The sequence below is a fragment of the Gavialis gangeticus genome, unplaced genomic scaffold (assembly GCF_001723915.1).
Source record: "Gavialis gangeticus isolate Ggan-Ray unplaced genomic scaffold, GavGan_comp1, whole genome shotgun sequence".
Taxonomy (NCBI): domain Eukaryota; kingdom Metazoa; phylum Chordata; order Crocodylia; family Gavialidae; genus Gavialis; species Gavialis gangeticus.
Genome location: NW_017729024.1, coordinates 22,732,978 through 22,759,367, shown reverse-complemented (window position 1 = coordinate 22,759,367; position 26,390 = coordinate 22,732,978). Strand labels below are relative to the sequence as shown.

The following is a 26,390-nucleotide window of genomic DNA, read 5'->3' as shown; positions in this document are numbered from 1 at the left end:
GTTTTGATAAGCTGTTATCAAACTGTCTGCATAAACATAAATACCCTTTCATAAAATTTCATTAATTTTTTTCACTAAATCCATGCAAAAGAGAAACAATAGTAATGAAACCCTGCTGGAATACATAATAAAATCTTAAAACTTTCTGTTCCTAGTCTTATAGTAGGCATGAATGACATGTGCCTCGGAAGCTGGGTGGGCACAGTGATTGCCTGCAGGCAGTGGTGTAGCAGGGGTGTGGCGGCAGCAATCAGGGAGCTCCTGCAGGCAGCGGTAGCAGGAGCAGGCCAAGCAGGGAGCTCTTGCAGGTGGCCATGGCAGATTTTGGGGGGGGTGGTGTGGGGTGGCGAGCACCAACTGATGACCACCTGCAGATGCTGCTGGCATAGACAATGGTGGCCAGTGATGATTGGGGACTGCTTGCAGACACTACTGGCATTCTCAGTGGCGGAGGGGTGGGTGGCAAGTGGTAACCGCCCATAGGGGGTGTACCACTAATCTCAGGGGGTGCATATGCCTTTTTGCAGGAGTTGCACTGCCAATCTCAGGGGGTATGCGTGCACCCGCATGCACCCCCTATGCATCGCCAATGATAGTAGGAGTCAAACTAATTCCTTTCTATATGATCCTGATGTTGTGCTGCCATTTACAGAGGAAGCCTCCTTGTCTTTTAATGCTTTAATCTGTTTCTTTGTCTCATACCCATTAGTATTGTCCAAAATACAGCAAGCAGTTATCCCACAAGGCAGACACCTCTCAGCAGCCTGCACCCACCTTATGAGATCATGCCATTTCTCTTTCAGCCTTCCAAACACATACTTTTCTGTCCTTAGATACTCAGGGTAGAGTTCAACAACAGCTTCTTCTAATCACATGTCCAGTGAAAGGCTTCATGAGCTTGTGAGTGTAAGTTGGGTCTGTTGTAATGACACCGAGAATCACAACACTATCAGTGTCATGAAGTAAAAGTTTTTCATTAAGAAAATAGTCATAGAGGCAAGAGTCCTAGAGCTGACTGGACTGATGCATAAATTCGATCAGTAGCAGCTGGCATTGGTGAACTTTCAGATGGTGCACAACTTCATGTTGGCAAGCTCTTGTCTTGGTGTCACTGTTGCAGTGTGGGGTGAGCTCTGTTCATTTTGAGCAGTGTGCGCGTTGTCATCCTATAATTATGCTGCCAACGTCAGTCATCCCAGGATATCATCACTCCCACCAATCATTGCAAGTTTCTGAAGCCCAGAAATGGTACTTTACTGGATGAAGCCGCTACAGGCAGAGACGATCCAAGCAGGGTGCAGGGCCCAGGGCAAATCAGTCTGTGTGGGGCCCCACCCCCAGCTGCAAGAAAGCTGATGGCAGTTTCGGCCGGAGGGGGAGGGGGGCAAGGTGCTAAGCAGCCCCATGTGAAGCCAGCAGCAGTATGGAATTGCCACGGCTGCTCCACCTAGCTCTGCAGGGCCCCCCAAGGCATGGGGCCTGGGCCAGTTGCCCTGATTCACCTCCCACCAAGGATGGCCCTGGCTACAGGAAGTCATCTATTAGGAACTATGTAATGGGCTTAGGTAGGAGCCCCCATTACTGGAATAGTTATGGGAGTGGGTAACAGGGTGCACAGGTGGAGGGGAGGTCACACTGGGGGCTAGTCAGGCGCGGCTGATAAACCTGGCAGCGAGCAAGCAGTTTACCTTCGGGGACAGAGGACAGACTACTAGGAAGAAGAAGAAGGAGAAGAGACAAGGGAGAGAGAGAGAGAGAGAGAGAACCCTGACCTTTAGCTTTGGAGAACCCCAAGACTGCTGGTCCCAGGAAGGGGCAGACAGACATCAGGGCAAGGGAGAGCTTGCCGGCAGTTGCAGCTGATCCAGTGAGTCCGGGGAAAACCAGGAACCGGTGGGCTGAGGGGAACGCTGAGGAAGAAGGCTCTGAGCTGGAGCCCCGTGGTGGAAGCAGCCCAGAGCCCTCCGCCCCACCGGGATGGTGTAAGTGGAACACAGTCCTCGTAGACAGTGGCAGGTAGCACCAGATGCAGCTCCCAAGCAGCTAATGAATCAATTAGCAGGGAGGACTGTATTACTACAAATTAACCTAAGTTGTTCTTGACGCTTGGGACTCCCGCGCTCCTTATCAGCCTTGCCAATGTTCCCTCGCTAATGAAGTAATTAGCGAGGTGAGTGCTACACTGTAACTTCCTGAAGGGGAATAAAACTTGCACTGTGAGAGCATATCACCTGGGTGGTATGTGGTGTTTCTTGTCCCAGAATAACACTGAATATCTCTTTCTTTTTTCAATCCAAGTCATGGCAGGCAAGTTCAACAAGAGACTGAGCTAGACCCACCTCACACTCTCACAGACTACTTGTTTTCATTCACTTACTCCTGTCCTCAAATTGAGTTCATCAGCATAGCACAGGGGTGGGCAGTTATTTCAGGTGGAGGGCCATTTACTGAGTTTTGGCAAATCATCGAGGGCCTCATGAGAGGCAGCCAGGGGCAGATAAATCTTAATTTTTTTAATTTTTAGGGGCACCACAGGCTGGAAAGAATGGCCTGGAGGGCTGCATCTGGCCTGCGGGCCACATTTTGCCCACCCCTGGCATAGCACCTGATTTCCAAAGAATAAACCATTTGTCTGTGTGATCACAAATGTGCTTGCAACTGTCTATGTATATTAATCAGCATGAATGCCATGTGCCCCCAGAGGCTGGGGGAGGGGCACGGCAAGCTCCTGCAGGCAGCAGCAGCGCTGTTGGCAGCAGAAGCATGGTGCAGGAAAGTGAGGAGCTGCAGCAGGCAGCCGCAGCACTGTCAGCAGCGGGGGTGGTGAGCGCCGACCAGTGGTTGGCGACCACCTGCAGACACCATTGGCAGCAGCGATTGCAGACCACCCACAAACACTGCCAGTGGTGTTGGCAGCAAGGGGAGGGGGGTGAATGGTGACAATATCACCAGTGCCTTTTCTCAGGGGGTGCACATATACCCATGTGCACCCCCTACACGTCACCAATGTTAATCAGGACCATACAGCACAATAAATGAAAGTGGTACTGGCTTGTGAAGGACAGATGAATTATGGGAATATTTTTTAACACAGTTCCCAGAATTTCATTATCTTTTAGTGTAGATATTCTGACATAAACCTCAAGAAGAGGATACATAGGGCCAAGAAGCAAGAGAGATTTACCATGCGATACATGTCCAGAATGCTGGATGCTTATTTTGAAAAGAATGCCATGTGCATACTTCGAATCAGAGGGAAGTAAATGAAACCTGAACGTGGGGATGCAGTTATTTTTCATTGGTTATTCTGAAGTAGTTTATTGGCAAAAGTATCTGCACAAAATAAATAAAATAACCACCTTTTCCTTTCCCCCACAAACACTTCATGTAATTGAGCCAAAATCACAGGAGTATTTAAGCACTTCTTTTTTCAAGATTGATTGGTGTATTATAGAAGCTTCTAATTCACCAGCAAGATCTGATTTAAACCTATCTGTTTCTGAATCAAATTAACTCTCAGTCCCTTATAAATGTGCTGAAGTTTGTGACAACTGCACTTATCAAAGAGGATAAATAGTATCTTGTATTCTCTGTATTGAGACAATTTTCTCCCATTTTTGGTATATCTAAAGAATTCTTGAAACCAATCAACAGTTCCTGAACAAGAATTTGTATTTTAGAACACAAAATCCTTTTTATTTCCTCTGTTATTTACCTTGTACTAGTTACTTTAGATACACTCTGTTCCAAAGATTGGTGATAGAAGGCAATAAGATTATAGAAGCATACTTATTAACATAAAAAGTACAGTGCATGCATGTGAAAATGCATTCAGTTCCATAACCTTATAATATAAAAGTGCAGTTCCCTTTTTATAATTTCAATAAAATGCCTCAGTGGTCTAAAGTTATTTTTGTGAAAAAGTTTAGTTTATTAGTTGAGGAAATGTTCAGGCGGTTATAGTACATATTGGCTCATAAAAGAAAGCCAGGAACAACTAGCAAAAAATACCAAATAAAATTCTGCAAAATAAGTAATGAGAATATTTTTTTTTCTAAACATATACACACCTGCCTTTTACTATAATTCTCAAAATACAAAGCGTGGATATATTACCAATTAAAGATAGATTAAGAAACGAAAAAAATCTAAATCTGCCTCATCTCATTTTTTTTCCTGATTTCATATATTTTTTATCAAAATGTAAGGAAATGTAGTCACTTAAAAGCAATGTGATAAGAAAAAGCAGGTGATATACTTCAAAGGAGCACTTGTCAGAGAAAAATAAAATGTATGTTTCTAAACAGTCTCTTGCATTAAAGTCACGAGTCAGTATTCTAATAAGATTAGAATCTGTCCATATGCAAGATGGCTATTTTAAAAAAATCTTCCTAAATCCCAGTAAATTGTTGACTTGACTTGAAGGCTATCTTAATGTTTTTTGTCTTTTCATAATGAATTACCAGTAACTGAAAAAGACGTGTTAGTACACTTTTAAAATTGAATTTTCATCAAAGATGTTTTTAGTTCATCAATATTAAATGCAGATTTAAATAAATGGTTCAATTTTAGACCAATTAGCATAAATCCTGGAAAAATGGACACAGTGGCCTTAAAAAGAAATACTTAATATTTTCCTAAACCAAAACTAGCATGCCTCATTAGAAGACCTCAAGGTAATAATTAGTATTTGATTGGGCTGATATTACACATGCATGCTGCCTTTCTGACACCCATTTTTTCCTTTTAAAAGCTGTTCCCTAAGACGATAACCTTTAGATGAGAGTGGGTGTCCCTGACCCCTTTTAGATTTGTTGAAAACAGTTTGGTTATTGGTGTAAATGAGGATAAACTATTCTCAGTGCTGTCCTAGAAAGAGCACTAGACATTGCAAAGCACCAAAGATTTTCCATTCTTTTTCTATGATAACAGCAAAACAATTTTCAGTACTTGCTGCGAAGCTGCCGGATTGAAACCAGTTCTTACAACTGATGTAAGTTATGAATATTTTTCATGGGTGACTGGTGCCACCTTATTTGGCGGGGGGATGTACCCCCCAGCAACCAGTCAGTGACTGGCGGGGAGTCCCCCTGCAGCCAATCTAGCTGACTGGGGGCAGGGGGGAGGGGGTTTGTCCTGTCTGCCCCCCCCACCCATGGCCTAAGTGGAGAGTGTGGCCTGTCAGGGGGTGCACCAGCACTGTCAGGGGCTGTATGTGCACCCCCTATGTGTCGCCACTGATATTTTTTATAGTTGATGGGCTTACAGTTATTACTAAAGATATTTTAAAATTAGTTTAAAAAGCATCATAGAATAATCTTGGGGGGATGTTTACTAGGTAAATGACCATTGATCCTTTTTCATATAAAGTATTTTTTACTGTTTTTCAAAGTATTAAATGTAGGTAGTAATTTTTATTGGAAAAGTCTGTTGAAAACTTAAAATGATCTGATCCCATTTACCTGAAGCCCAGTTTTTCAGAGTTAAATTAGCATTTCTGGTTCAAATTATTACTTTGCTTAATTAATCATTTTAACTTTAAATTCTTACATTGCTATTAAAGTCAAATTAGAGGAAGCCCTACTAATCTTAATAGTTAAGTAAGGAGTGTTTGCTAAGTAATTCTGGTTATTGAAACTGGTTTCTTAAGAAATTTATTAACAGTAAAATAATTTCTAGGGTACTTTCTGTGGGGCACAGGACAGTGCTGGCCAGAGACATCTGTGGTAGCCCAGCATTTGCTAGGTCTGGAACTGGGAGTAGTTCTGCCTGTTCTCCCAAAAAAAAAAATAGTCCCAGGGGTTTCTTGCTGGTATTGGTATTTGCTATCATATTCCAGGTCAGAGTTATTTTAACCTGAACATTTTGGGGGTGTTAGGCACCCAAGAAGGCATCTCATTTGCATGCTCATGTAGTGTTTTATCTCCTTTATAGCGGCTTCTCCTTTATAGCAGTGCTTTAGATTCATGAACTTTTGATTTTTCTCTTCAATACCAGTCTCTCCTTTCTTTAAAACAATAATGTTCCACAGAGGCAGCCACTGTGGTACATATTTGCTCATGTTTGTGGTCTCAGGGCTTTGTTTTCCTGTTTTTTCTGTGTAGATGGTGCCAAATAGTATGAAGAAGGCAGGGTAAATTTGCACCTTTGTAGACTAAATCAGAGATGTATAGCATAAGCGTTCTAAGCAAAGGGCTTGCCTCATCAAATGTTGTCTGTGCTATGAAGGCATAGTTGCTCTACCTATTTGTGTATTTATGAGTCATTAGGGATCCTTTATGCATCGTTCCATGCATTAATTTATTATTTGTTTAGTCTGTCTGTTTAGTCCTATTTTGTGGTCAGTTTCTTTATAGGATGGAGTAAGAAAGTAACATGTTATCAGGAAGATGTTAATAAATTGTAGCAAGTGCAGGGGTTTTTAGGAGGCTGGGTAGACAGATTTACAAGGAGAGATTAAAAGATTATAGTTTGGTTAAAATGATGATTAAAGGAAAACCTAATGTTTACATATATTTATGGGATGTTAACAGAAAGGAAGCAAAGGAACTACCTAGTCCTATACAAAAGAAGCTAGTAGCTTTGGGGTTAGTTTAAAAAAGGAAAATTGAGGTTGAACATCAGACAGAACTTCCATACGATAAAGTTAAGGCGGTGTGAATTAAACTGTGTTAAGGGAAGTTGTAAAAACATCATTTTTTAGAATGTTAAGGAGGTAAATACTGGACAAAAACAGAAGATATACCATCAATCCAGTAATGGTAGGAAGATGATAATAGGTGCTTTCTCCCTGTAAGTGGGCACGTCTACACATTTCATTAATGTGCCTTTGTTACTGCACGTTAAGTTTAGTACCTCTAATAAGAGGTCCTAGATAAAGCACAGTAGTAAAGGCAAACTTTTTCTGTGATGCTTAATGCCCAATTGACTGATGCTAATGTGCAGTAGAATAGTTTTTGCTGTGATGCAGTAATGCACAGTAGAACAGTCCACTGTGCCTTAAGGCATCTTGTGTAGATGCATCTAGTCTTATGAATCTGAAAGAACAATGACCTAATTGTTTCAAAAAGTTCTCAAAATGTAAATTGTATTATCTGTCCTTATGAATCAGTCTCATTGCTATATAATTTTTTTTTTGGTCAGGGGCTTTGATATGTTGGTGGCAAGATATGTTCACAGGTATCAAACCATACCATCAGGTACCTTGAAGAGATCCAAGAGACTACCATCTCCCTTTGGAAATAACCTATACAAAAACTTCCATTTTCTTACTAACATAACAGCAAATTTCAGGTAGCGAGTTACAGGTTTTTCTTTTGCATGTGTTTATTTGCCATAGTTTTAAGGCAAGCATGCATTCTTGGGGCCTTTCCAGTGATACTGGCTGCAGCTGTAGGGATCAGATTCAGGCAAACAACTACATCACCCACGAATGCCCTTACAGCCCTCCTTTGGACACCCAAGGTCTTTTTGACATTGACCATTCTGCCTGTTGTTGGCTTTCTGGCCCTCACGCTTCTGACATACGAGTGTGGTGACGCTCGCTTCTTCATCATCATTTGCTATAGTGCATTATAGTGACAACATTAGTTCCTACTAAGTATATGGACAGCTATAACAATGTACACACCCTTTGAAATGTTCCAAAAGTAGCTGAAGCACTCTAAAATAGTACCTCTTTAAATGAGGCGCTATTTTGGAGCATTTCACTTAGTTGCCTCAACATGGGAGAGACAGGGAGGGAGTGTGGGTGGACAGTCTGCCGGAAGGTGAAAGTCGGTTAAGATAATGTAGTTATGAATCCTTAACTGTAGAGTAAATGCAGTTAAATGTTAAGGAGTTCCTGATACACACGTCCTCAAATGTGGTTCTCATAATATGTTTAGAGACTTACAACTTTGGTGCAGAGGTAGAGAATGTGGGGAGTTGGAATCTGAGTACAGATATTGGGTATTGGGAGACTTGGGGAGAAAGCTTTGTGACAACAGAAAGAAGATGTAGGGGAATAGATAAATAGGAATGAATGTTAAATGGGGGATAGGGTGGATTAAGTTTAGGAGAAGGGGGGCTCTGAGAGGGTGGCATAAGAGTGGTAGGATTAATGGGGGAGTTGCTTTTATCTAGAACTGGAATTTCTGAGTCCTATTCACTGCTTCTGTTCTTTCTCCCCCACTCACATGTGTTGGCAAATGTGAAGTCCTGGCTCTCTGGGATGGATGTTAAAAACACCAGACAAGTGCTGAAATTTATGAGGAAAGGTTGAGATTGAGAATGGGCATGCTCAATGCATGACACAGAGTCATAGAGCTCATGTCGGGGAGGGAGAATGAGAATATCCATTGAGATGACTGGAACAGCTGACATGTCTCAGAACATATGATTTCAGGCTGTATTCATCATCTGTCTATGTTTTCATTCAGCCTAGAGACTGTCTGACATGAATAGGCCAGCCCATACTTGGTGTAGGGACTCAGTTTCCCCTTCCCTGCCCCTCCTTGCTTTAGTTGATGCATGTACTTTTTTATTTTCCCTTTCCTATGGCCTAGAGGTGTAGCTGGGCATTTCCATACTAAGGGTAGCATCAGTGTCAGGGACCTAGCGTAGGGCTGAACTAGGGCCACAAGGGGCCCTAATCCAGTGGTGCGGGGCCCCAATCCACTAGCGTGGACCTGAAGGAGGTGGTGTGGGACTGAGGGGCTAACCCATGCCACTTGTCACCAAAAGATTGAGGACCACTGGTTTACACTAAAACTTTTTCCACTTTCAGTGTTCGACCCAAGAGTTCTTCTTGATAGTCAGCACCCTGTCTCGTGTAGAGACAGAGATTCAAGCACTGGTTCCAGCCATACGCTCCCATGTGAAAGCTCCCTTACTGCAGAATGCCCTGTTGGAAATCCCTGAACTGCTGCACCCAGTGAAAAATTATTTAAAGATCCTTAATGAAGAAGCAGCCAAGTAAGTTAAAAAAAAAAACGATTTTCTTGCTTGTTAGTGTCTCAGACTGAATGTTCCTCCTTGATATAATACATTATATTACATTGGCAGATCTGTGTGTAGTTAAGATTGCCTCACAGTTTCCCTAATAAAATTATCTTTTTAGTGTCTTATAATTTGCCTGAATGCAGTCTAGAATTTTCACCAAAACCATCCAGCTGTTTCTGATAATGTTAATTTGTCCATGTTAATTTTTACAACTTCTTTGTTGAGAAGCTTCATGCTTTGGAATAGGGATATGAAATTTCCAGAGAGGTTGCCCTGATGCCAAAGTTGTGTCTTTTTACTATTACCCTGAAAATTTAGTAAAGTTTGGCCGTTTTAGGATTATAGGAAAGCAGGGCTAGAAGATACCTTATGAGGTCATCCAGTATAGCCCCCTGCCTAAAGCAGGATCATCCCTGACTGAACCACCTCAGCAAAGTGTCTATCTAACCTGCTTTTGAAAATTTCCAGGGATGGAGATTACACAGCTTGTCCAGGTATCCTGTTCCAATGCTTGACCACCCTCAGAGTCAGAAAATTCCTCCTAAGCTCCAACGTAAATTTCCTCTGCTGCAGCTTGAAGTCATTGCCTGTACTTCTGTACCCTATGGCCACAGAGGAAAAACCCATCTCCATCCACTCTGTAATCCAGGGGTGGGCAAAATGCGGCCCACGGGCTGGATGCGGCCCTCCAGGCCATTCTATCTGGCCCATAGGGCCCCTAAAAATTTAGAAAATTAATATTTATCTGCCCCTGGCTTCCTGTCACGTGGCTTGCCAAAACTCGGTAAACAGTCCTTCACCCAAAATAACTGCCCGCCCCTACTGTAATCCCTTCAGGTATTTGAAGATAGTTACCAAATCCCGCCTCAGTCTTCTCCTCTCTGAACTAAATAACTCTAGTTCTTTGAACCTTTCCTCATAAGTCCAGCCTCCCAGCCCAGCTGTGCACTGGACTCTATTCAAACTGTCTACATCCTCCTTGAAGTATCAGGCCCCAACGTGGGTACTACTCCAGGTGAGGAAGCCTCACCAGCGCCAAATAAAGCAGTAGTGTCACTTAAAAATCACTTTCCTTGATTTCCAAGTGACACTCCTGTTAATACATCCTAGTATGCTGCTGTTTTTGCAACCAGAGCACACTGCTGGCTCATATTCAGTTTATGGTCTGCTGTAACCCCCAGGGCTTTATCTATATTACTGCATTTTAGCCAGTCAATCCCCAGTTTGTATTTGTGCATGCAGTTATTCCATCCCAGGTGTAGGACTTTGCATCTGTCCTTGTTGAATCTCATCTGATTGATTGTGGACCATTTCTGTAGTCTGTCCAGGCTGTTTTGGATCCCACCCCTACCCTCCAGAGTGTCTGCAACTCCAGCTAACTTGGTGTCTTCCACAGATTTGCTGCGTGCACCCAATCCCATTGTCCATATCGTTAATGATGATGTTACACAATACTGGACTCAGGACAGACTCCTGGAGTGCCCCATGTGATACCTCCTCCCAACTAGACATTGATCTATTGATGGCTACTTCTTGAGCATGATGATCCAGCCAGTTATGTATCCATCTTATAGTCCTTTCATCTAGTCTGTATTTCCTTAGCTTATTAATGAGAATGTTTTGGACACTGTCAACATCCTCGCTAAAGTCAGGGTATATATTCATCCACTGCTCTCCCTCTGTCTGCAGAGCCTGTCACCTTTTTCATAGAAGGAAATCAGAGTCATAACTGCTCTTGGTGAATCCATGTTGGCTATTCCTGATTGCCTTGTTCTCCTCCAGGTGCTTCACAATAGATTTCTTGAGGGACCTGCTCCATAATCTTTCTAGGTTATTGAGCTCCTGATGGACCTGTAATTTCCTGGGTCCTATATATTTGTTCTTTTCCAGTCATCAAGGACCTCACCCAACCTCTGTGAGTTCTTCAGAGCCAGAGGCTTTGAAATTACCTCAGCTAACTCCTTAGGACTCAAGGATGCATCTCATCGGACCCTGCCAACTTGAAAACATCTAGCTTCTCTAAGTAATTCTAACCTATACTTTCATACTCTAGGTTGTCTCCTTTTGTAACTTTGCCACCAGCTGTGCTCATTCAGTTCCCATTTGTGAAGACTAAAGTTTAAAAAAAAAAAGAAAGAAAATTACTGTATTTACATGAATATGAGATGGCCTATGAATAGTTAGGTGTGATTTATAGACAATTTATAAAGTTGCTATAATTTCCAGATATAGAATCTAATTATTGGGGGGCCTGTTTTAAATTTGTCCCCCTGCCACTGCTACTGCAGGGAAAATAAATCTAAGGGATCAGATAGTCCTTTGCTTTCTGCTTCCACCCAGCTTTTTTCCCCTGGCAACCCCTTACCCCTCTCCTTGCTGCCAGACCCTGTTCTCCCTAAGCATATGATACATTTTACCATTTTTAAAACTGCTGCAAGTTTTAGCACAGGTACTCCATAAACACACTTTTAAGCTGCATGTTGGCACCTACTCATACATACGAACTATGTATGATATTAGTCCAAAGCCAAAAGGCTCATGACTTGCCATATAGTTAATTGGACTGAACGTCAGCAATCAACAGCATTTCAAGCCATGGTGACCCCACAGCTTAGCACTGCTCAGTATGTGTGTGTGTACTCCAGATAACCCCCACATCCCCTCCCGAAGGATCCATGTGTTTATTAGCTCCCACTCATGACTGAAACTTGAGTGTTCTTGTCATGAGTCCTGGGATCCTCCAAAAATTGATATGCAGATGAGGCATAGGGCAACCTGGTCTGGCTCCATCTAATGGAGGATAGGGCCACATTAATTATATGTGCCAAGCAGAGAGTTGGGGGTGACAGAGGGATTCTGGATGAACTGTTTGGGGTCCTGTTTGGTGATGTTTGCCAGACATTTAAGGCTGGCGAAGAAACAGGAATCATTGGAAAAGGGAAAGAAAAATACAGCTCAACTGTGGGAGTGAAGAGGAAGTCAAATTGTATGCAGTGTAATGGCTTACCATGGTACTTGAAAAGTTGGTGCTGAAGGGGGCTGCACTCAGTGGGCACTACCATATACCTTAGTCAGATGGGTCAAATTAACATAGCCTTGTGGTAGGTTCCCATGCACGTTTGCCCAATATGGGCCATATACTTTATAGTCATGCTCAGTGTGGGTAGCATTTAATCAATGTCAGAGTTTGTTTCCATTACTGAGCACATGCTGCTCTTTGCTGCAGTTCAAAGTTAGACAGTGTGTTTAATGCAGTCTTCTTGTAAACAAATGTAGGATGAGGGACTTCTCCCTTCCCCCCCCCATGCTGATTGGGGTGGGGGTGGGGAGGGGGGGACCCTGCCTTGTATTTGAGTAAGTACAGTAAATACATCACACTTCACTAAATCATCTGTAACTAGATTGCTTTCTGAATTCCAACAAGACTTATTCTCTGTTTTTCCTCTTTCTTTTGACATATTTTGTAGAATCCCTTTTCATTGCTTGATGCATGCCTTACTAGCTGCAACTCTGTGTGCCTTGACTTTCGTAATTTTCTCTCTGCATGCCTGTGCAATACTCCTATAGACTTCCATAGTGATATGACCAAGCTCCCACTTCCTGTAGGATTCCTTTTTTGGTGCAGACAGAAGTTTGTCACACAGTTGGCCCCTTGAAAGCATTCTGCTCCTTAAAGTACAGGGTCTAGGGTCTCCTTAAAATACAGCTCTTTGGGACTCCTTTTCCCCTCAGACTTACTAGGGAATCCTGCCCACCAGTTCCCTGAGTTTGCTAAAGTCTGCTTTCCTGAGGTCCACTGTCTTTATTCTGCTGGTCTCCTTCCTTACTTTAGGGTTCTGAATTCTACCATTTTGGTGGTTGCTGTCACCCAAGTTTCACGACCTCACATTCTCAACCAGTTCCTTCTTGTTTGTGAGCAGTAAGTCAAGAAGAGCTTCCCCTTATTTGGCCTCTCTGCCATCTGTGTCAAAAAGTTCAAATACTGCTGTATTTCTGTCCCAACTGATGTCTTGATAATTAAACTCTAGTGAACCTGTGATCCAGAAACTTCCACCAATTTTCTAAGGAAGGTCTGATCCACTTCCTGCTCCTGGTTTGGTAGCATCTAGCAGACACCTACCATGACATGCCCCTACTACTGTCTTCCCTCTGACCTTTACCGAGAGGCTTGCAACAAGCCTACTTTCCACTTCACACTGCAGCTCAAAACACACGTACATCTCTTATATATGAGGCAACACCTCCTCCTTTCCCTCCCAGCTATTCTTTCTGAACAAGTTATACCCATCCATGAAAGAACTGCAGTCATGTCAGCTATCCCACCACATCTCTGTAACCTCATAAACCTTATAAGCCTTTGAAAAATCTCAGTTTGTACATGCTCAGTAGGGATTCATTGGAGTCTGGAACTATATTCTCTGAAGATCCCATCTGTGCTGAGCAGGTTGTATATTCTCACAACTTCTGTGTAACGACTAGATTGTTATGCATCATCCCTATAGGGCAGTTGAGCTTGCAAGGGGTTAAGGAGGATTTTTCTCTGAAGTGTATCCTATCAGGCACAAATACTGCAGTCAGGGAAGATCTTTCTCCTGTTGTCTCTATATCCCTCCTTTCTGGCTCGAAGCCAGCATGGAGAAGGGAGGCAGATGCTAGAAGACTGGCTCCTTACATTTTATGTTCTTCAGAATCAGTGCAGGGCAGGAGGGAGCAAGGTCAGGAGCTCATGAGGGAAGAATCTTAGGAGCCTGTGAGTGACAGTGTTTAGGAATATGATCTATGCAGCAGGAACAGCGGCAAGTTCAGAGGCAGCAGACATCTAAAAAATGTTACGAAATTTTATAATCATTAAAGACTTTCTCATAGGCTTTTGTCTACATAGTAAAGTGATCTTGCCCAGCCACAGCACCTAAAAGCACTCCATGCTATCTCCTAAACTGGAAGTGACATTGTTGCATCTGCCTGGCATGGTGGCTGGGGGCAAATTAGCTTAGGGGCAGGCTGACACACAGTTTATCTCTGCAGTGCTCCTTCAGACAAACACAAATGGGATGATTCAGCTTCTGGGCTAGGAGGCAGCCGATGCAGAGCAGTACAGCATACCCATGTGACTATAATGTTAGGGGCACAAGGGGGTCAATTACAGTTGCAGGTTCCTTTGCATTTTGATTCTTGACTTTGCAGCCTTAATAATGTCCAGCTTTAGTTTAGTGTTGAACATATGACCATGCTATAAGTAGGAGGCTAGTTAAGCATTGGAACATTACTTAAAGAGGTTGTGAAATCTCCACTCCTGAGAATTTTTAAGCTGGTTGCTGCTTAGGCAAACACTTGATTGTAAAGGTTTAAATAGGGGTGATCCTGCCTTGAGTAAAAGGGTTGGCTTGGATGACCTCTGGAGGTCCCTTCCAGCCCTGTTTTTCTATGATTCTGTATATATTAAATAGACCTCACCCTTTTAGACTGAAGATAACCTTTCATTTAGATTCAAGGCACCCCTCTGAAAATGTTAGCTTTCACTCAGTTTTTAACTACAGAAAAATAATAGAGCAAATCTTCAGTGGTAAAGAATTTAGAAAGACCACAACAGGTCAGAACATTTTTGACCCTACAGCTTCCTAATTGAAATCTTTGCATTTTATATTGTGAATCGTGTAGGTGTTTGCTAATATTGCTTAGGACCCCACAGCACCCTTAAAAGGATCTAACAGTGCCCTGATTCAGAATTACTGACCATATAACTGGGTGTCTTCCAGGCTGTGTATCTGGCTCCTTGCAAAATTTACTGTGTGGCCTTGGCCAAATTTTACATAAACTTTAGTAGTATTTCCTTAGTAGAAAAATATGGATGATTCTACCAACCTTACTTAATTTTTTTTGAGGTGCTTTGCAAGTGTCATAAAAGAAAAGTATACAGCACACTTCACTTGTATGCATACTAGAGAAGTGCATAGTTCTCTTAACCACATAAGATTACACCCATCTCAAGTTGTAATAAAATCCCTCTGGTTATCTGTATATTGGTTTAGTGCTTTTGCCACTATGCCTAGGTAAAGACATTCAAAAAGCCTGAGGTGGAATCGATCTAAGTTATATGGTTATCTGTAAACCATGTGTAGTTTAGATCAGTAATGAACAGAGCACACATTTACCCTTTGGAGGGGGGAAGGTGGGGGACAAATCTTAGATTGGGTTTTGCCATTTTCAATCTGTGTGCACCATACTCTGTTCTGTTACTGGGATAGACTGGGTTCTGACCACTTACATTGGTAGAAGTGCAATGTTTGTACTTAACCTTTATGTACATAGTGCATTTCAACCCTACTGTCTACCTAGTAACATAACTGTACTCTTTTTAATATTGTCAAAAACAGTGAAGGTTGAAGAACAGCTATTAGAAGTAGAAGTGCACCAATATATGGGTGCCATATCAGATTGGCATCAATAAAAGTAAAATTAACATTACTGGCTATCAGGGTTTTTTTGGCCGGTATAACCGATAATGTGACCAAAAAATATAATATGCCTTCTGGCCAGGGCCCCTGGACACAACATGCATGCATGCAGCTGCAGCATGCATGTGGCTAGGAATGCAGCTGGGCAGCTTGGAGAGCAGCGCCCTGCAGGTAAGTCTGGGGAGAGAAGGGGCATGGACAGGGGCAGTTCGAGACCTTCCATGGTGAGGGAGGGAGTGGGGCTGGGGGTGCTGGCTAGCCAGGGCAATGAATGGGACCTGGGGCCAGGGTGTAGAGCAGGATGGAGCTGCAGATGGCTCGTTCGGGGGGATGCGCAGCCAGTATGTGGCTCCTCGGGGAAAGGCAGCAGGGTGAAGAGCCCCGAGCCGCAGTGGGCAGCTCGCCTCCACCCGTACCCTGCTTGGCTCTGCATCCCTGCATTTACAGGTGGTGGCAACAGCACTTGAACTAAGGATCATTTGACAAGCTTTAGTTCAAATACCCCTGCTGCCTTTTTTAAGTGCTGGGATGCTGATCCCCTGGATGAGCCACCTATGGCTCTGTCCTGCTCCCTGCCCCGGCCCTGGGTCTCATTCACTGCCTTGGCTGGCAGCACCCCTTGCCTCTGCCCCACTCCCTCCCTCACCACTGGGGCCTTGATTTGCACCCCCCCACCATGCCCCTTTCTTTCCACAGATTTACCCTCAGGGAGCTGCTCTCCATGCTGCCTGGCTGTGCTCCTATAAATTGGATCAGTATTGGCTGATATGCCTAATGAATAATTGTCTATCAGTATCTGACAAGAAGCTCTTTATTGGTGCACCTGTGAATCAATTTCAGAGCTGTTAGTACTGTTGTAACCAATGCTGCCTAAGTAGAGCCCTATCACTGTTGTATTGTTAGGAGGTTCAAAACTGACTAGCTCTCCTGATGTTTGAGGCACTGTTGGAACTGCTGTTAGAGGTTTTGAAAATTAGGAGTTCTAGTAAATTCTGAGTCTGTTAGTATCACAGTGCTGGGCACTTAAGGGGCACTGATCATTTGCACTATGTTCTGATAAGTATTTTTTTCAGTTCTGAGGCTATACGCTTAAATGAGTACACCATATATATTTATTTATCGTATATTTATATCATATTTGTATTACATTTGTGTCACATCTGTTAGTTATAGAATAAGTCTCTTTGTTCAGAGAGATTATAAATAGAGTAAAATAAGATTTTATTTACACAAAAGTTTTCAACTTATCAGGAATTAAGAAATGTACTAGTACAAGACATGGGACTATCAATATTTGCTGTTGCAATTGATCTGCATGTCTTATTGGATAACTAATATGCATATTTATGTAACTGGGAATCAGGACTCATTTCAGTGTTATCTGCATAAATACAGGCTTCTGTTGATACATTAGCAATCCTGGCAGGTTATGAAACATCAGACTTAATGATTCCTGATTGATGGAAAGGCTAGTGTAGTTAGAAATTTTAAAAATTAGTTCTTTTTTTTTGTCACTGTGTTCATGGTGCCTTAGACACCTTGATTTTGAAGGTGGAGAGAAGCAAAAAGTGTCGTCAATAAAATATTAAATGTAAAATTTGAAATTCTGTAAAATAGATTATAAACAGAAAGTACTTGCATGCACCAGAGTGCATAACAAAAATGTTGCACTTAAAAGTTCTGTACCAGTTTCATATATACATTAATAAAATCCCTTTCACAGTTCACCATGTATATGTACATGTGTATATACATATGAACATTGGGGTGTGGGTGTTGTTTTTATTATGCTGTGTATATGTACATTTACAAAATCCCATTAAAAAGTAATGTGAAATACAGATCTCTAGAAGGTCTAATATAGCTGCAGCTCTGCAGCTGGCTTTTTTTTTTGGTTGTTGGAAGCTGGTACTTTTAGATTTCAGTAGGCAGCTAGCACATGGCAGTGACAGTTTTCACACTCGGTGGCTGGCTAGCAGCTGTCTTTTTTCTTCTCATTCCCATGGAAGCAGATCTAATCAGCACAAAAATTGTTTCTAAAAATTAGTATTGTATTTTAAAATGCTGACTTTACTTTCTCTTATATAATATGCATATGTAATTGGGAATCAGAGCTTATTTCAATGTTATCTGCATGACTGCTGGCTCTAGTTCTAGTTTCATTTTCATGGAAAAGGATGTTGGATTGATACAACAGATTTTTTTAAACTACTTTAACTTTTATCATTTGTAAACAGCCTTGGGCTTTTTCTCTCCAGATATCAAATATCACAGCCATGACATAATCCAAAAGCTCTACATAGATAGGATCCAATCTGGGGATGAATAGGGTTTCCCTGTAATTGCAGCTGTGGGCTCTGTTGAGGTACGGTAATGAAACAAAAAGGGATAGAGCTCATCTCCCCTGTGCTCCCAAAGCCTGCCCTGCTAGGCCCAAGCTGAGTGAAGGAGGCACTTTATGATTCCGTAATATTTGTATGCACATTATAGTATAAATGTCTAACCAATTTACAAGACCTGTATGGTTGTCTTTCTGATGTATGAACAAACAAATAGAAAAGTTAAGTTAATGTCTTGCTATATTATAAATGGAGAAAGACAGGCGTCTGTGTTTAAATAAAAACAATTCTAAACTTGTATCAAAACTTTACAATTATGGGATAAACCTCTCTCTTTTTTTTTTTTTTTTAACTATAACTAGAACTGGAGATAAAACTCAATTGTTCAAGGACCTTACTGACTTTCCTACCATCAGGAAGAGAAAGGAGGAGATCCAGGATGTACTGTCCCAGATCCAGTTACATCTGCAAGAAATACGTAGATTAATAAAGAATGCTTCTGCAGACTATGTTACAGTATCAGGACAGGAGGTAAAATAAATATCACCTGGATGTTTCTTTTGTGAATAAGTGTACATTAAATTAATGCACATTTCATTAATATATTGATTAATCTATAGCATTAAATAGATATAGTTCTAGTTGAGAGAAGAGTGCAGCTGGTACACAGTTTTGTCATCTTGTATTTTTGATTAGCATTACTCAAGTATCACCACTTTTTGTTTTATTGACTATGAATATTCATCTTCTGTCCCTGCAGTTACTTTTGGGATTTTCAGGGGTAGGTGGAAATTACTTTTAGTGCTTTTTAGTTTGTTTCAACAATACTTTTCTTCCATTTGCTATATTTTTACATGTATAAGCCTATTACGTGGTTGCATTAAGAATCCTAGTCTTAAGAATGTTTCTGATTGCTATATTTTTAGTGAATCAGGAAATGCAGCACTGAGATTTGTACAGAAAAGGACAGTAATATTTGAAGAACTGATTGAAACTTATATGTCCCTCTTTTCTCCCATCCTGTGGTGGTGCACCTAGGTACGTGTGTTTGTATTACTCTAGCACCTGGAAGCCCTAATCATGCACCAGGAGCCCACTGTGCTAGGTGATAAACAGATGTTCTACAAATGTAAAATAAAAGGTGTCTCTGCTCTAGAGAGTTTACAGTCTAAGACAAGAGACAGCAGATGGACACAGACAGTCTATCAAGGTGTACAAACAAACATCTGTGTCATGAACAGGGCTAAGAAAGTGATACTTCCTCTCTACTCTGCACTGGTGAGTCCCCAGCTGGAGTACTGTATCCAGTTCTGGGTGTGGGCGCTGCACTTAAAAAAAAGATGGAGAATCTTTAAAGGGTCCAGAGAAAGGCCACAAGAATGATTTAGGGCCTGGAGGACAAACCTTATGAGGAAAGATAAAGGGATCCGGGACTGTTCAGCCTGGGGAAGAGAAAACAGGGGGGACTTGGTGGCCATCTATACGTGTATAAGGGGTGAATATTGAGAGCTGGGGGAGAAACTGTTTACTAGGGCACCCCAAGGGAGGACAGAAGCAATGACCATAAACTGTTAGAGGATGATGTCAGGTTGGATGCAAGGAAGAACTTATTTACCATAGGGTGACCATAATCTGAAATAGACTTCTCAAGGAGTTGGGGCAGTTCCCAACCTTGGAAGTCTTCAAGAGGAAACTGGACAGGCACCTTGCTGGGCTCATTTGAACTCAGCAGTATTACAAGTTGCTCTTGGAATTCAGCTGAAGCTCCACTTGGCAGATATTTTCCAAAATACATGAAGTTACACCCATAGCAATCTTATCTTTTGTTTCCAGACCTCTAACGTAATTCATTTTAGGCATTAAACAGGGCAGAGGGTTGTCCTGTTAGTGATAGCTTTGTCGGTTGTTTCATACCAAGGTTAGAACAATAATCACTGTACTTGGCAACTATTGCTTCCTATATAGCATAAACAATGCTTCATGGCCAATTAAAAAAAAACTGCAAGCATATATCCAAAGGAGCTAAGAATTAAAGGATGAAAAGCTAATTCTAATGGTATTTTCAAGGAAATCCTGAAAATTTCCAGTCATTTTTCACTATAGAGGTTAGCAATGAAAATTGACTAGCCTGATGATTGTGTTAGATGTGTTTAGGTTTCCTGATTTTATTTAAGTAACATAATGTGGGATGTCTATTCTGCTTCATGCTATAAAATAGTTAAAATAATAATCTTGAGGGCAGCTTTTGAAAAACCAGTTTCATCTTCTCAATTTCATGTCTCTGCAAAGCTCTGCTCTTGCTTACAACTGCTTCAGTTGAATCTAGTTTAATGTTGTTTAAGAATGCCAGTAATTGTAGTAGGTGAAAAACCTGAAGTTTTTCCTCAGGGAAGAACAGTGATGCAAGCCATGTCCCTAGTATATTTCTTGAAGACTTTTCTTCTTGCCGTTCTTCTTTTCCCTTGGTACATAAGCCTGGTTTTGAGGTTGTTGCTAGGTTGTGTTTATGAAGTGGGAAGGTCTGTATGCCTAAATGACATTGGGTATGGTGAAGAAGCTTTGTAAAATAGGAGTTTTCTGGGTGCCTTGCAAGTGGCCAGCATCTGCTAAAAATTCATCTTGTAACCGAATCCTTTCATCCTTAAATGCTTTCCTTTTTCTTCAAGTTTATTATGTATTAACTTTTTAAAGACGGCTAAGATATTACACAGAGTATGTAAATATGCTTACCTCAATCTTCACTGCTGTATCTATTTTCCCTGTTTTTCCCCCATCTATGATTTTTTTTAATTGATGTGATAATCTTCCTCGAGGGTACAGTGGTACCCAAAAGCTTGTGTAAGTCCCGCCCAACAGTTGGTTGAATCAGAGATATCACCCACAAAGATTCTTCCCATTTTCCTTGGACTGTCACAGCTGCAACATTACCCCAACACTACCATAATCTAATTTGGGTATTTAATTGTTAACATAGACTGTGTGTTTCTTGCTTGTATGGATATCCTTGGCATAACGTAAAAAATAATACACCTTAATGATGTGTGAAAGTCCATAACTTTTGGGTGGATTTTTGTGATTTTTTTTTCGTATTGGACCAACTGTATAGTTGAAAGCTGGACAAACTACATTTCCAGGAACAAAGCACCTTTCCTCACATTCGAGGGAGAAGAAGATGTAGGCAAAGCTAAACTAGGGAGGAGGGGAAGCAATTGTTTGTACTTAACTCCACGTAAATGAAAGCAATTGCTTAAGTAACGGAGAAGAACTATTAAGTAGGAGCAAAGAGAGGTGATCAGAAGTAGCTTCAAAATAGGGGAATGCAGTAAATTGAATAACCAAGTTAGGTAGCAAAACAAGGGCATTCAAAATGGAAAATGGTCATTCATTACTTATGGAATGCAGAAAAGTTAGTAGAGATAACAGCTAAATTGCAACAAGTCACAAAGCCATTGCCTGTCTTTTCAAAAAAACCATGAACATCTCATCATACTTCATTTAGGCAGATGTTGACTTAACTGTACCAAAGCATGGTATATTCTTGTATCTAATTCAGTAGCATATTATGTTTTACTTCTGGTAGTTCCCACAGTATGATCAATAGGGTCTGCTCCTAGGAAACCACAGTCCCTGTCACAAAGATCATATAATCTAAAATATGTACTTCTAAATGATGATGTCATTAACTTTATAAAGCACACATTGCTAACTGTATATTCAGACCTTTATCTGAATGGCAAGGACCAAAGTATTTATAGGAAGAAACAACAAAAAGAGAAGTATGTAACAGAAGCAAGATTAATCAGTGTTTTGGTTTGGAATACAGAAGTGATTCTGCAATGGGAAGGTTTTTGTTTTTCAAGGTGAAACATGGTCCCTTTGACTTCAGAAGTCCCAGGGTGTGGGAAATCCTGGCAGCTGAGGAGATAGAAGTTCAGATGAGCTGGCAGGAAACCTTGTTTTGGTTTCCACTGAAACAATTTTTTTCCATAGAATATTTGTTTCGGTGAACTGATGTCTGATGGGAGTGCATTCCATTAGGAAGTTCCTGGCCGCTTCCACACCTTTTCTGTATATAGTGAATTTGGTTTTATAAACATAACTAACATAAATGCCATACCTGGTCAGACTAATGGTTCATCTAGATCAGTGTCCTGTCTTCAACAGTGGCAGGAGTGGATGCTTTAAAGGGAGAGTGTTGAAGTGGGTTTATTTGGAGAGAGAAGTCCCCTATTCATTACCCTCCCTGGGTAGTCCAACTGATTTATAGTCAAACTGATTATCATATGTTTCACATGTAATGGTGCATTTTTATTTATTTTAGTTTTTGATAGAATTCAAGAATTCCATTATATCTTCTGTACCTTCTGATTGGGTTAAGGTTAGCAGGTATGTAAAATATTTTAGTTTTATTTTGTTCTGTTTTACTGCATAGACGAGTTTGGACAAATTTGCATATTTGGACAAAAAACTATATTTGCAATCAGGAGATGTCATGTGTTTTCTCTTGTTGCCCAACTTGTAAACAACAACAAAAAGAAGTGGCAGCAAACATTTTACTGTTATATAATTTGTAAAATATTGGAAAGCTGAGTTCCTTAAAGATAAAGTTAAGTAGATAGACACTTAACTACAGTATTATGTTTTCTAAGCTTGCCAGAAACATCCAACATAATATTTTTGTCCAGATTATTCTCTTGATTTGTTTACATTCCGTATGTGTGTGTTTACACACACATATGTTCAAATAACCCCTTTCAATTATGTTGGCTCTTTTATATTTACTCAGGACTGTTAGCTTTGTCATATAAGGATGTATATTTGCATATCTAGATAAAGTCATTGTTAGGAAAGTAATATATTATTTTACTTCATGTATGCAAGCTTTGCTTGCTTTCATGATTAATATGATATTTTAGGATATTTTTCCTCGGTAAATTAAACAGAGATGGAGTGGATTATCTAATTGGTGCTTTTCCTTCTTTTATTTTAGATTTATTTTGTTAAAATAGTCTGTTAAGCATCTTAAAAATGAAAAATGGCTTGCTTAATGGATGATCACAGATTCACAGAAATTGTAAAGGGACTGCTAGTCTTAATTATTACCTACCAGTAATAGATACAGTATGGATATACTCTATATGCTGCTTGGTTATTGGTTTGCTGAAGAGTAGTAATAAGAAAAGTGTATGCAGTAGCCCATATCTTATTGCTAACGCACATCTTAAAAGCTATAGATTAATGTCAAAACAAACAAAAAAAATCTCAAGTGACCCCAAATCAAACCTGTATCCCTGCAAGACCCAGTCTATATTTCCAAATTTGGCTCAGCGTACAAACAAGTATTTCCCTTTAAGGTTATCTTGGTAAAATTAGTTGTTGTGATTTTGATATCTGTACAATCACTGTTAGAGAAAAAATTCACCCATTTGTGCCTTTTTAATAGAAAAAAGCTCCTCTGTTGCTAAGCAGGATATTGCAAGCCATGGTCTTTGGTCATGTATGTAATATTTATAAAATACATTCTGAAAGCTTTGTGCATTGACTGCACCATAGCAACCAAGAACATTTTTTTTTCAAAATAAAGATTATTGGAATCAATAGAGCTTAGTACTCCAATAAAAAAAAAACCTGTTTCGCATCTATTTTCAAGGTTCAGAGAGAACAAGAAAACTAGTCTAATTTTCCATGTTGATGGCATAATTGATTGCTTAGTAACTTTGATTTCCTATTTGGCTTTTTTCCTCTCTTCCAGCACAAAAGCTGTCAGCCGTTTCCACACTCCTTTTATTATAGAAAATTACAGACATCTGAATCAGCTCCGGGAGCAGCTAGTCCTTGACTGCAGTGCTGAATGGCTAATTTTTTTAGAGTAAGTTTAGAATGAAAAGCAAAACCGGTGATTTTTTTCTATGAACATATATGAAAAAGAAAATGTTTGTCCAAGAGGAAAGAAGGAATTGCTGATTAGATTTCTTATAATATGACTTAGTTAAACGACTTTTTAAAATAATCTGTTGTCCCCGATGTTAAAGCAGGAAAAAGAGAAAATGTTGTTATAAAAACTGAAGACTTAATAAAACCTAAGACCAACAAGGATATTCCTAAGTATTGCGGAATTCTATTGAAAGAAGTTTTTAAAATACCTCTCCAAATCTAAATTTTCATAATTGAAAACCTGAAGGTGAGTTGGTTATTAACAAAAATGAAAAACTAACTTCAGGGATTATAGTGTTCAAGATCAAAGTAAATAAAGAAAAAATGAAGGTATTCGATTGCAAACAGACAATTTTTTTTCCTTTTTCAATTTTAAAGTTTAATTAGCAGGAGAGGTAAAGAAATATGCTTATAATATAGAATCTTTAAGTTGAATATCAATGTAGTCTATTGAAATACTGCCTGAGTTCATCCATAGCTTTTGTTACTGAAGGTAAAGGCAAAATATAATATTTTTATACAGTGAATGTTCAGGTTATCCATAGCCAGTGTCTCTGACTGGTCAGATTCTCTGTAAGCAGCAAGGTATATTTGGTCATAATTTATTGGACCAATGTTATAGTTGGGAAAGAAATTAGACAGGTTTTTAGATGCAACATGCCCTTCCTCAGGTCTTAGAGAGAAGCAGATACAACTAAGCTAAATACCACATAAAATAATGTCTTTTTTTAGCTTGTTATTTAAATGAAAATATCTTGTTCAAGTTGATCCCTTTCAGATTAGGTTAGATGCTAGCTGTATTGTACATTTTGATTTGCATGTATTAACCTAAGGATTGTAGATAGCATGTCCTGTGGTGAAGAAGTTATATTTCTTGCATAAGTTCAAGAAGTGCTGTATTTATTCAAATCAAGATGAGAGGTTTTTCTTTCCCCATAATCAGCATGGGGTGCAGGGAAAAAAGCCTCCTCTTGGGTTTGGGTTCCTGCCCAGGGCAAGGTAGCAGCTCAGCACTAGCTTTGGCCTGGGCTTGCAGCTGAAGCCAGACCTGAGCTACCATGCCCTGGGCTGGAATGTCTCATCTGATGTAGGAGGGGACATGCAGCTGTGGGGAGGGGGAAATCTGCTTTCTTCCCTCTCACCCCTTGCCTCCTGTGCCTGCCCCCTGCCACCATCCAGCTGCCCTTCCCCCATTACCTTCTGCTGTGGCTTCAGTTCCTCCAGTCCTAACCTGGACAGGCTGGGGACAAGGAGCAGATCCGCAACAGAAGGTAAGGAGTGGGGAGGGCAGGGCAGGGTAATTTGTGGGGGGAGGGGGCAGGCTGAAGGTGGGGACAAGAGGAGAGGCAGGCTGCATGGGGGGAACAGGGGATAGGGGAGGCAGCAAGTAGATTTCAAACACGGGCACAGGGGGTAAGTGGTGGGGGGCCAGCCCAGACATAGAGGGGCATGTGGCCAGGAGGCACATGGCAGGGAACAGACATGGGTCAGGGAGCAGGCACAGGCATGGAGTGGGCAAGGGGGGCAGGGGTCTGACCCCCTGCTGCCTTCTCTGCAACAGCAGTGATGGGGACTTTTCTAAGATGGCTTTCCAATTTTATGCCATTTTCATTTAAAATGATAAGTTTATAATTTTCCATATATAGAATCTAATTATCAGGGGTCATCTTAATTTCAAAATTGTCTTGAATTTGGGCAAATATGGTAGATGTCACTATGTAGTTTGGCTTAGTTTTCTTCAGGTTGTAGTAGGGTCAGAGAATTGTAGCTGTAATTATCCCAGGAACTGTGTGAGAAGAAGTAACACAGCTATGCAGGAGGACCTCAAGAACAGAAAAAACATCATGCTCACCTAACTTTCTCCTAAAGTTGGGGTAAATATGATAGATGTCGCTATGTAGTTTGGCTGGATGTAGTAAGCTATCCAGACGGAACAGGATATTTTCATTTACATAATGCAGTTGAAGAAAAGTCATTGTTTTATCTGGATTTGGTTTAGTTTGTATCTGCTTCTTTCCCAGACCTGAGGAAGGACACTTTGTCTGAAACGGTCTAACATTGCTCCCCAGTTATCTAGTGGGTCCAATAAAAGATACTATGAAACAAACCTTGCTTTTCTCATATTCCTTGGACTGTCATGGCTACAACAACTTGGTTTACCCTATTACAAATCCTCTGTAGGCATACATCTTGGGTTTTAACCTCAGCACCAACTTTGCCTGCATCTATTAGAAGATTATATTAGTAATTTTGTATTAGATTAGAATTTAAATATGAACCTGTTCTTCAGCTTTCTTTTCTTATGTACAAACTGAAAAGAATCCAGTTCTTGTGTTGGCTTTACATGAGTAACAAGAGTTGAAAATTAAGTTTGTCACTAAAATATAGATAGGATTTTGAATTAGATTTTTTTTTTAATGTTCCCTTGTCTGGATCTACAGTTTGTCATGTTTACTATCAGCCTTGCTTTTCTTCTGCCCTTTTTAATCCACTGTTTGTTTGTTTATCTTAGTTCTTTTCTCTCACTTCCATTTTGGCAAATTTCCTACTTGTACTGCTAAAGCAGTTTAGAGGTGGGAAATTAAGAGTTCTGCTATAGATAAACCTTTTCCACTTTTTTTTTTTTTTGCAATCTGCTTTCTTAGCATACTTTACATTTCCCTTATGTTTCACATTTTAA

At 40.6% G+C, this 26,390-nt stretch overlaps 1 protein-coding gene across 2 annotated transcripts in view; it reads left to right on the top strand.

Annotated features, from left to right (window-relative positions):
- MSH3 (mutS homolog 3) overlaps positions 1-26,390 on the top strand; it is a 298,610-nt gene that overhangs the window by 180,902 nt on the left and 91,318 nt on the right. For both annotated transcript variants that reach the window (XM_019516941.1, XM_019516940.1), the window contains exons 13-16: positions 8,768-8,955; positions 18,139-18,307; positions 22,098-22,162; positions 23,529-23,645. In XM_019516941.1, the coding sequence (XP_019372486.1) occupies positions 8,768-8,955; positions 18,139-18,307; positions 22,098-22,162; positions 23,529-23,645 (539 nt within the window). The remainder of the gene's footprint in view (positions 1-8,767; positions 8,956-18,138; positions 18,308-22,097; positions 22,163-23,528; positions 23,646-26,390) is intronic.